General features: G+C 46.5%; 1 protein-coding gene across 3 annotated transcripts in view; it reads left to right on the forward strand.

Annotated features, from left to right (window-relative positions):
* RXFP2 (relaxin family peptide receptor 2) overlaps positions 1-12551 on the forward strand; it is a 589575-nt gene that overhangs the window by 506674 nt on the left and 70350 nt on the right. For all 3 annotated transcript variants that reach the window (XM_063951765.1, XM_063951767.1, XM_063951766.1), the window contains exons 9-10: positions 3870-3941; positions 10841-10912. In XM_063951765.1, the coding sequence (XP_063807835.1) occupies positions 3870-3941; positions 10841-10912 (144 nt within the window). The remainder of the gene's footprint in view (positions 1-3869; positions 3942-10840; positions 10913-12551) is intronic.

Genomic DNA, 12551 nt, shown 5'->3' on the forward strand with positions numbered 1-12551 from the left:
GTATAAACTCCTTGAAATTTGGTGAGTTTTGATAAGAGCTCTGCGGAAAAGACAGTGCCTCACCTGCCATAGACTTTTTACTCCACCGTTTTGGCTATAAAAATGATTAGAATAATGCATAGATACTGTATTTCAAACATATTCTTTATATTTTTCATATACTTTATGTAGTCAAAACTGTGGCACAAACGTTAGTATGACAAGAAAGCCTCTGCCTCACCCCACTGCACGTCACTGCCGTTGTATCCAAATCACTGTACTAATACTGTATACACATCACTGTACCAATACTGTATCCACACCACTGTACTAATACTGTATACACATCACTGTACTAATACTGTATCCACACCACTGTACTAATACTGTATCCACACCACTGTGCCAATACTGTATCCACACCACTGTACTATTACTGTATCCACACCACTGCACTATTACTGTATCTACACCACTGTACTAATACTGTATACACATCACTGTACTAATACTGTATCCACACCACTGTACTAATACTGTATCCACACCACTGTGTCAATACTGTATCCACACCACTGTGTCAATACTGTATCCACACCACTGTGCCAATACTGTATCCACACCACTGCACTATTACTGTATCCACACCACTGCACTATTACTGTATCCACACCACTGTACTAATACTGTATCCACACCACTGTGTCAATACTGTATCCACACCACTGTGCCAATACTGTATCCACACCACTGCACTATTACTGTATCCACACCACTGTACCAATACTGTATTTACACCACTGTACTAATACTGTATCCACACCACTGTACTAATACTGTATCCACACCACTGTGTCAATACTGTATCCACACCACTGTGCCAATACTGTATCCACACCACTGCACTATTACTGTATCCACACCACTGTACCAATACTGTATTTACACCACTGTACTAATACTGTATCCACACCACTGTACTAATACTGTATCCACACCGCTGTGCCAATACTGTATCCACATCACTGTACTAATACTGTATCCACATCACTGCACTATTACTGTATCCACACCACTGTACTAATACTGTATCCACACCACTGTACTAATACTGTATCCACATCACTGTACTAATACTGTATCCACACCACTGTGCCAATACTGTATCCAGATCACTGTGCCAATACTGTATCCACACCACTGCACTATTACTGTATCCACACCACTGCACTATTACTGTATCTACACCACTGTACTAATACTGTATCCACACCACTGTACTAATACTGTATCCACACCACTGTACTAATACTGTATCCACACCACTGTGTCAATACTGTATCCACACCACTGTGCCAATACTGTATCCAAACCACTGCACTATTACTGTATCCACACCACTGTACCAATACTGTATTTACACCACTGTACTAATACTGTATCCACACCACTGTACTAATACTGTATCCACACCACTGTACTAATACTGTATCCACATCACTGCACTATTACTGTATCCACACCACTGTACTAATACTGTATCCACACCACTGTACTAATACTGTATCCACATCACTGTACTAATACTGTATCCACACCACTGTGCCAATACTATATCCAGATCACTGTGCCAATACTGTATCCACACCACTGCACTATTACTGTATCCACACCACTGCACTATTACTGTATCTACACCACTGTACTAATACTGTATCCACACCACTGCACTATTCCTGTATTTACACCACTGTACTAATACTGTATCCACACCACTGAACTAATACTGTATCCACACCGCTGTGTCAATACTGTATCCAGATCACTGTGCCAATACTGTATCCACACCACTGCACTATTACTGTATCCACACCACTGCACTATTCCTGTATTTACACCACTGTACTAATACTGTATCCACACCACTGAACTAATACTGTATCCACACCGCTGTGCCAATACTGTATCCACACCACTGTGCCAATACTGTATCCAGATCACTGTGCCAATACTGTATCCACACCACTGCACTATTACTGTATCCACACCACTGCACTATTACTGTATCTACACCACTGTACTAATACTGTATCCACACCACTGTACTAATACTGTATCCACACCACTGTGCCAATATTGTATCCACATCACTGTACCAATACTGTATCCACATCACTGTACCAATACTGTATCCACACCACTGCACTATTACTGTATCCACATCACTGTACTATTACTGTATCCACACCACTGTACTAATACTGTATCCACATCACTGCACTATTACTGTATCCACACCACTGAACTAATACTGTATCCACACCGCTGTGCCAATACTGTATCCACACCACTGTGCCAATACTGTATCCAGATCACTGTGCCAATACTGTATCCACACCCCTGCACTATTACTGTATCCACACCACTGCACTATTACTGTATCTACACCACTGTACTAATACTGTATCCACACCACTGTGCCAATACTGTATCCACACCACTGTACCAATACTGTATCCACATCACTGTACCAATACTGTATCCACATCACTGTACCAATACTGTATCCACATCACTGCACTATTACTGTATCCACACCACTGTACCAATACTGTATCCACACCACTGCACTATTACTGTATCCACATCACTGTACTATTACTGTATCCACACCACTGTACTAATACTGTATCCACACCACTGCACTATTACTGTATCCACACCACTGTACTAATACTGTATCCACACCACTGCACTATTACTGTATCCACATCACTGTACCAATACTGTATCCACACCACTGCACTATTACTGTATCCACACCACTGAACTAATACTGTATCCACACCACTGTACTAATACTGTATCTACACCACTGTACTAATACTGTATCCACACCACTGTACTAATACTGTATCTACACCACTGCACTATTACTGTATCTACACCACTGTACTAATACTGTATCCACACCACTGTACTAATACTGTATCCACATCACTGTGCCAATACTGTATCCACATCACTGCACTATTACTGTATCCACACCACTGTACCAATACTGTATCTACACCACTGCACTATTACTGTATCTACACCACTGTACTAATACTGTATCCACACCACTGTACCAATACTGTATCTACACCACTGCACTATTACTGTATCCACACCACTGTACCAATACTGTATCTACACCACTGCACTATTACTGTATCCACACCACTGTACTAATACTGTATCCACACCACTGTACTAATACTGTATCCACACCACTGTGCCAATACTGTATCCACATCACTGTACCAATACTGTATCCACACCACTGTACCAATACTGTATCCACATCACTATACCAATACTGTATCCACACCACTGTACCAATACTGTATCCACACCACTGTGCCAATACTGTATCCACATCACTGTACCAATACTGTATCCACATCACTGTACTAATACTGTATCCACACCACTGTACCAATACTGTATCTACACCACTGCACTATTACTGTATCCACACCACTGTACCAATACTGTATCCACATCACTGTACTAATACTGTATCCACACCACTGTACCAATACTGTATCCACACCACTGTGTCAATACTGTATCCACATCACTGTACCAATACTGTATCCACACCACTGTACCAATACTGTATCCACATCACTGTACCAATACTGTATCCACATCACTGTACCAATACTGTATCCACATCACTATACCAATACTGTATCCACACCACTGTACCAATACTGTATCCACATCACTGTACCAATACTGTATCCACATCACTGTACCAATACTGTATCCACATCACGTGATGATTCATTTTATTACATAAATGGAAACTAACGCAGTAACTTGTTTTTTTTGGATTGTAGGTCAATGACAAACAACTCACTAGAGGCCCTTCCTCAGAAGTTATGTGCCAAAATGCCATCCATTAACTGGATGTAAGTTGTCTGTCAATTAAACAATAAATTATAAATAAATGTATTAATTGTTAAAGTTTGATTGCTATAGTTTTACTTGTTTATTCAATAATAGTGCAGTTAACAGAGTAATTAATGTGATTCTTTGCAAAGTAAAATGGAGATTTTAGGACTAATGTAGAGTTGGACCATTTTCCCTATATCATGCACTTTTTCTTACCGCACCTGCGCATCAAGTAGCAGTATGCGTCTTCATCCACGCCTACCGAGTCGCATTTCACACTCCGGTATCCCTGTGTAATAGGCATATACATAGTATAGAGCCCTACTCCAGCCCTATGGGCACATGCATTGCATATAACAGATAGGGCACTGAAGCGGCATTAAGAATGCAAGAGTTACAAAAGACTTTACTCTCTTCCATAGCTCTCTTTACAGCTGAAATTCAGTAGAACCTAAGGTCGCGCACTTGTACTGAAGAGTGTGTAGAGTTACTATTCACCAACTTTCTAACTGCAATTTCAACATTTTCAAAGAATATAAAGAACTACTGTATACAGGGGGTAATTCCAAGTTGATCGCAGCAGGAAATTTTTTAGCAGTTGGGCAAAACCATGTGCACTGCAGGGGAGGCAGATTTAACCTGTGCAGAGAGAGTTAAATTTGGGTGTGGTGTGTTCAATCTGCAATCTAATTTGCAGTGTAAAAATAAAGCAGCCAGTATTTACCCTGCACAGAAATAAAATAACCCACCCAAATCTAACTCTTTCTGCACATGTTATATCTGCCTCCCCTGCAGTGCACATGGTTTTGCCCAATTGCTAACAGAATTCCTGCTGCGATCAACTTGGAATTACCCCCACAGTACAGGCACACCATGGGGTAAATTTACTAAGGTGGGAGATTTTTAGAACTGGTGATGTTGCCCATGGCAACCAATCAGATTCTACTTACCATTTCTCTGACGTCCTAGTGGATGCTGGGAACTCCGTAAGGACCATGGGGAATAGACGGGCTCCGCAGGAGACTGGGCACTCTAAAAGAAAGATTAGGTACTATCTGGTGTGCACTGGCTCCTCCCTCTATGCCCCTCCTCCAGACCTCAGTTAGAATCTGTGCCCGGCCAGAGCTGGGTGCTCCTAGTGGGCTCTCCTGAGCTTGCTAGAAAGAAAGTATTTGTTAGGTTTTTTATTTTCAGTGAGATCTGCTGGCAACAGACTCACTGCTACGTGGGACTGAGGGGAGAGAAGCAAACCTACCTGCTTGCAGCTAGCTTGTGCTTCTTAGGCTACTGGACACCATTAGCTCCAGAGGGTTCGAACACAGGGCCTGACCTCGATCGTTCGTTCCAGGAGCCGCGCCGCCGTCCCCCTTGCGGCTCTGCAAGGGGGACGGCTCTAGAAGACAGAAGAACAGATGAAATCGGCGGCAGAAGACTCCTGTCTTCATTAAGGTAGCGCACAGCACTGCAGCTGTGCGCCATTGCTCCCACAGCACACCACACACTCCGGTCACTGTGGGGTGCAGGGCGCTGGGGGGGGGGGGGCGCCCTGGGCAGCAATTATATTACCTTTTGGCAAAAGAATACACATAATACAGTCAGTTAACTGTATATGTGTAAAAAACCCCGCCATTAAGTTACAAAAAACGCGGGACAGAAGCCCGCCGCTGAGGGGGCGGGGCCTTCTTCCTCAGCACACCAGCGCCATTTTCCCTTCACAGCTCCGCTGGAAGCACGCTCCCCAGGCTCTCCCCTGCAGTATCCAGGTACAAGACGGGTTAAAAAGAGAGGGGGGGGCACATAAATTTAGGCGCAAATCGATACAAACAAGCAGCTATTGGGAAAATCACTTATTAGCAGTGTAAATCCCTGTGTTATATAGCGCTGTGGTGTGTGATGGCATACTCTCTCTCTGTCTCCCCAAAGGACTTTGTGGGGTCCTGTCCTCAGTCTGAGCATTCCCTGTGTGTGCGCGGTGTGTCGGTACGGCTGTGTCGACATGTTTGATGAGGAGGGTTACGTGGAGGCGGAGCAGGGGCAGATACATGTGGTGTCGCCCCCGACGGGGCCGACACCTGATTGGATGGATATGTGGAAGGTCTTAACCGACAGTGTCAACTCCTTACATAAAAGGTTTGATGACGCAGCAGCCTTGGGACAGCCGGGGTCTCAGCCCGCGCCTGCCCAGGCGACTCAGAAGCCGTCAGGGGCTTATAAACGCCCGCTAGCTCTGATGGTAGACACAGATGTCGACACGGAGTCTGACTCCAGTGTAGATGAGGATGAGACAAATGTACAGTCTACAAAAGCCATCCGATGCATGATTACTGCAATGAAAGATGTATTGCACATTTCTGATATTAACCCGGTTACCACCAAAAGGGGTATTATGTTTGGGGAGAAAAAGCAGCCAGTGACTTTTCCCCCATCTGATGAATTAAATGATTTGTGTGAAGAAGCGTGGAGTTCCCCTGATAAGAAACTAGTGATTTCTAAGAGGTTACTGATGGCGTACCCTTTCCCGCCAACGGATAGGTTACGTTGGGAAACATCCCCTAGGGTGGACAAGGCGCTAACACGCTTATCTAAAAGGGTGGCACTGCCGTCTCAGGATACGGCCGCCCTAAAGGATCCTGCGGATAGAAAGCAGGAAGCTATCCTGAAGTCTGTGTATACACACTCTGGTACTCTACTGAGACCTGCTATTGCTTCAGCCTGGATGTGTAGTGCTGCAGCAGCATGGACTGATACCCTGTCAGACAACATTGATTCCCTCGACAGGGATACTATTTTGCTAACCATCGAACATATAAAAGACGTCGTCTTATATATGCGGGATGCACAGAGGGACATTTGCCTGCTGGCATCTAGAATTAATGCAATGTCCATTTCTGCCAGGAGAGTATTATGGACTCGGCAGTGGACAGGTGATGCTGATTCTAAAAAACACATGGATGTTTTGCCTTATATGGGTGAGGAACTATTTGGGGACGGTCTCTCTGACCTCGTATCCACAGCAACTGCTGGGAAGTCGACTTTTTTGCCTCAGGTTCCCTCACAGCCTAAGAAAGCACCGTATTATCAAATGCAGTCCTTTCGGCCTCAGAAAGGCAAACGGGTCAGAGGAGCATCCTTTCTGGTCAGAGGCAAGGGTAGAGGAAAGAAGCTGCACCAGGCAGCCAGTTCCCAGGAACAAAAATCCTCCCCTGCTTCCACTAAGTCCACCGCATGACGTTGGGGCTCCACAGGCGGAGCCAGGTGCGGTGGGGGCGCGTCTCCGAAACTTCAGCAACCAGTGGGTTCGCTCACAAGTGGATCTATGGGCTGTACAAATTGTATCTCAGGGATACAAGCTGGAGTTCGAGGCAGCTCCCCCTCGCCGTTACCTCAAATCAGCCTTGCCAGCTGCTCCCAGGGAAAGGGAGGTAGTACTGGCGGCAATTCACAAGCTGTACCTCCAGAAGGTGATAATCAAGTTCCCCCTCCTTCAACAGGGCAGGGGTTACTATTCCACAATGTTTGTGGTACCGAAACCGGACGGTTCGGTGAGACCCATCCTGAATTTAAAATCCTTGAACACTTATATAAAGAAGTTCATGTTCAAAATGGAATCGCTCAGGGCGGTTATTGCAAGCCTGGAAGAGGGGGATTTTATGGTGTCGCTGGACATCAAGGATGCTTACTTGCATGTCCCCATTTTCCCACCTCACCAGGAGTACCTCAGGTTTGTGGTACAGAACTGTCATTACCAATTCCAGACGTTGCCATTTGGTCTCTCCACGGCTCCGAGAATATTTACCAAGGTAATGGCCGAAATGATGATGCTCCTTCGAAGAAAGGGAGTTATAATTATCCCGTACTTGGACGATCTCCTCATAAAGGCGAGGTCCAGAGAGCAGTTGTTGGTCAGCGTAGCACTCTCTCAGGAAGTGTTGCAACAGCACGGCTGGATTCTGAATATCCCAAAGTCGCAGCTGATCCCTACGACGCGTCTGCTTTTCCTGGGAATGATTCTGGACACAGAACAGAAGAAGGTGTTTCTCCCGGAGGAGAAGGCCCAGGAATTGTTATCTCTGGTCAGGGACCTCCTGAAACCAAAACAGGTGTCGGTGCATCACTGCACGCGAGTCCTGGGAAAGATGGTGGCTTCTTACGAAGCAATTCCCTTCGGCAGGTTCCATGCAAGGATCTTTCAGTAGGATCTGTTGGACAAATGGTCCGGATCGCATCTTCAGATGCATCGGTTGATCACCCTGTCCCCAAGGGCCAGGGTGTCTCTGCTGTGGTGGCTGCAGAGTGCTCATCTTCTCGAGGGACGCAGGTTCGGCATACAGGACTGGATCCTGGTGACCACGGATGCAAGCCTCCGAGGATGGGGGGCAGTCACTCAGGGAAGAAACTTCCAAGGACAGTGGTTAAGTCTGGAGACTTCTCTACACATAAATATATTGGAACTAAGGGCCATCTACAACGCCCTGAGTCAAGCAGAGCCCCTGCTTCAAAACCAATCTGTACTGATTCAGTCAGACAACATCACGGCGGTCGCCCATGTAAACCGCCAGGGCGGCACAAGAAGCAGGATGGCAATGGCAGAAGCCACAAGGATTCTTCGATGGGCGGAGAATCACGTGCTAGCACTGTCATCAGTGTTCATTCCGGGAGTGGACAACTGGGAAGCAGACTTCCTCAGCAGGCACGACCTCCACCCGGGAGAGTGGGGACTTCATCAAGAAGTGTTCACACAGATTGTAAATCGTTGGGAACTGCCACAGGTGGACATGATGGCGTCCCGCCTCAACAAAAAGCTAAAAAAATATTGCGCCAGGTCACGGGACCCTCAGGCGATAGCTGTGGACGCACTAGTGACACCATGGGTGTACCAGTCGGTTTATGTGTTCCCTCCTCTTCCTCTCATACCCAAGGTACTGAGGATAGTAAGAAAGAGAGGAGTAAGTACTATACTCATCGTTCCGGATTGGCCAAGAAGAACTTGGTACCCAGAACTACAAGAAATGATCTCAGAGGACCCATGGCCTCTGCCTCTCAGACAGGACCTGTTACAGCAGGGGCCCTGTCTGTTCCAAGACTTACCGCAGCTGCGTTTGACGGCATGGCGGTTGAACGCCGGATCCTAGCGGAAAAGGGCATTCCGGATGAAGTTATTCCTACGCTGATAAAGGCTAGGAAAGACGTGACAGCAAAACATTATCACCGTATATGGCGAAAATATGTTGCTTGGTGTGAGGCCAGGAAGGCCCCTACAGAGGAATTCCAGCTGGGTCGATTCCTGCACTTCCTACAGTCAGGAGTGACTATGGGCCTAAAATTAGGATCCATAAAGGTCCAGATTTCGGCCCTATCTATTTTCTTTCAAAAAGAACTGGCTTCACTGCCTGAAGTTCAGACGTTTGTTAAGGGAGTGCTGCATATTCAGCCCCCTTTTGTGCCTCCAGTGGCACCTTGGGATCTTAACGTTGTGTTGGATTTCCTGAAATCACACTGGTTTGAGCCACTTAAGACCGTGGAGCTAAAGTATCTCACGTGGAAGGTGGTCATGCTGTTGGCCTTGGCTTCAGCTAGGCGTGTGTCAGAATTGGCGGCTTTGTCATGTAAAAGCCCGTATCTGATCTTCCATATGGACAGGGCAGAATTGAGGACTCGTCCCCAATTTCTCCCAAAGGTGGTATCAGCGTTTCATTTGAACCAACCTATTGTGGTGCCTGCGGCTACTCGGGACTTGGAGGCTTCCAAGTTGCTGGACGTAGTCAGGGCTTTGAAAATGTCTGTAGCCAGGACGGCTGGAGTCAGGACAACTGACTCGCTGTTTATCCTGCATGCACCCAACAAACTGGGTGCTCCGGCTTCAAAGCAAACTATTGCGCGCTGGATCTGTAACACGATTCAGCAAGCTCATTCTGCGGCACGGTTACCGCATCCTAAATCGGTAAAAGCCCATTCCACAAGGAAGGTGGGCTCTTCTTGGGCGGCTGCCCGAGGGGTCTCGGCTTTACAGCTTTGCCGAGCTGCTACTTGGTCGGGTTCAAACACATTTGCTAAGTTCTACAAGTTTGATACCCTGGCTGAGGAGGACCTTGCCTTTGCTCATTCGGTGCTGCAGAGTCATCCGCACTCTCCCGCCCGTTTGGGAGCTTTGGTATAATCCCCATGGTCCTTACGGAGTTCCCAGCATCCACTAGGACGTCAGAGAAAATAAGAATTTACTCACCGGTAATTCTATTTCTCGTAGTCCGTAGTGGATGCTGGGCGCCCGTCCCAAGTGCGGACTCTCTGCAATACATGTATATAGTTATTGCTTAACTAAAGGGTTATTGTTATGAGCCATCTGTTACTGAGACTCAGTTGTTGTTCATACTGTTAACTGGGTATGGTTATCGCAAGTTGTACAGTGTGATTGGTGTGGCTGGTATGAGTCTTACCCTGGATTCCAAATCCTTTCCTTGTTGTGTCAGCTCTTCCGGGCACAGTTTCCTTAACGGAGGTCTGGAGGAGGGGCATAGAGGGAGGAGCCAGTGCACACCAGATAGTACCTAATCTTTCTTTTAGAGTGCCCAGTCTCCTGCGGAGCCAGTCTATTCCCCATGGTCCTTACGGAGTTCCCAGCATCCACTACGGACTACGAGAAATAGAATTACCGGTGAGTAAATTCTTATTTTATCTAGCTGCTTCTAGCAGATAATAGATATAATCTGATTGGTTGCTATGGGCAACATCACCAGTTCTAAAAATCTCCCACCTTAGTAAATATACCCCCAAATGTTAAAAGAGGTGTCAGCACTTACTGGTACATTTCCAGGAAGCCATCAAAGTAACTTACTCCGGTGACATTAAATCTTATATATTGTCTGCACAGCTAATGTATCAGCAATGTATCACTAATCACATGTGTATTCTTGTGCAGAGATTTTGAAGGTAATAATATTGGAACACTGAATAATTCCAGCTTTGCTACGTGTGATGAGCTCACTGTTCTGTAAGTGTTTTCTATGTAATGTACTGTACAGTTTCTGTGTTATTACTGTATATCACTGCCATATTCACATAGAGGTTGTACAAAAAATACCCTGCCAGATAACAATCCTCTTAATTTGTTAAGACGAATTGCAAAAGAATGTTACACTTAATAAATAGCACAAATAAAGGATGCAAGATTTTGTCTATTGGCACTGAAAGCGTTGGACATTTACCAGTGTCAAACGCAGGATTTCTAGAGGGGGGTTTACAAATACAGTACACAGTCTCCCACTCTGCGGAACATTGGAGCAAGTGCAGGAGTCTGGGGGAGCGGTAAAAGAACCTAGTAATGACCCTGGACATTAATGTAAACATTGGTCTTTTTATAAACTGGATACTGTATAGAATACAGTATTAATATTTCTCTAACATCCTAGAGGATGCTGGGACTCCGTAAGGACCATGGGGATAGACGGGCTCCGCAGGAGACATGGGCACTTTAAGAAAGACTTTGGATCTGGGTGTGCACTGGCTCCTCCCCCTATGCCCCTCCTCCAGACCTCAGTTTGATACTGTGCCCAGTGGAGACTGGGTGCTTTCAGGGAGCTCTCCTGAGTTTCCTGTAAAAGAAAGTATTTTAGTTAGGTTTTTTATTTTCAGGGAGCCTGCTGGCAACAGGCTCCCTGCATCGAGGGACTGAGGAGAGAGAAACAGACCCACTTCTCTGAGTTTCAGGGCTCTGTTTCTTAGGCTACTGGACACCATTAGCTCCAGAGGGATCGGTACGCAGGTCTCACCCTCGCCGTCCGTCCCAGAGCCGCGCCGCCGTCCTCCTCGCAGAGCCGGAAGATAGAAGCCGGGTGAGTATGTGAGGAAAAGACTTCAGAGGCGGCAGAAGACACCTTGATCTTCATAGAGGTAACGCTCAGCAGTGAAGCTGTGCGCCATTGCTCCCATTCACCTCACACACATCGGTCACTGTAAGGGTGCAGGGCGCAGGGGGGGGCGCCCTGAGCAGCAATAAAAACCTCCTGTGGCAAATACACATATATACATGTACAGCTGGGCACTGTACATGTATAAAAAGAGCCCCCGCCATGTTATTAAGAAATTTGAGCGGGACAGAAGCCCGCCGCCGAGGGGGCGGTGCTTCTCCCTCAGCACTCACCAGCGCCATTTTTCTCCACAGCACCGCTGAGAGGAAGCTCCCCAGACTCTCCCCTTCTTGACACACGGTGAAAGAGGGTTTTAAAGTAGAGGGGGGGCACATAATTGGCGCATATACATGCTACAAAAGCGCTACTGGGTAAACATTCTGTGTTTTTTCCTGGGTCATATAGCGCTGGGGTGTGTGCTGGCATACTCTCTCTCTCTGTCTCTCCAAAGGGCCTGGTGGGGAACCTGTCTTCAGAAAAGAGCTTCCCTGTGTGTGTGTGGTGTGTCGGTACGCGTGTGTCGACATGTCTGAGGTTGAAGGCTCACCTAAGGAGGAGGGGGAGTGTATGAATGTTAGGTCTCCGTCGGCAGTGCCAACACCTGACTGGATGGATATGTGGAATGTTTTAAGTGCTAATGTTAATTTATTGCACAAAATAGCTAGGGTACAGTCAGGGAGTCAACCCATGTCTGTCCCAATGTCGCCGGGACCTTCGGGGTCT

Source organism: Pseudophryne corroboree, chromosome 2 (genome assembly GCF_028390025.1).
Source record: "Pseudophryne corroboree isolate aPseCor3 chromosome 2, aPseCor3.hap2, whole genome shotgun sequence".
In the NCBI taxonomy this organism is placed as follows: domain Eukaryota; kingdom Metazoa; phylum Chordata; class Amphibia; order Anura; family Myobatrachidae; genus Pseudophryne; species Pseudophryne corroboree.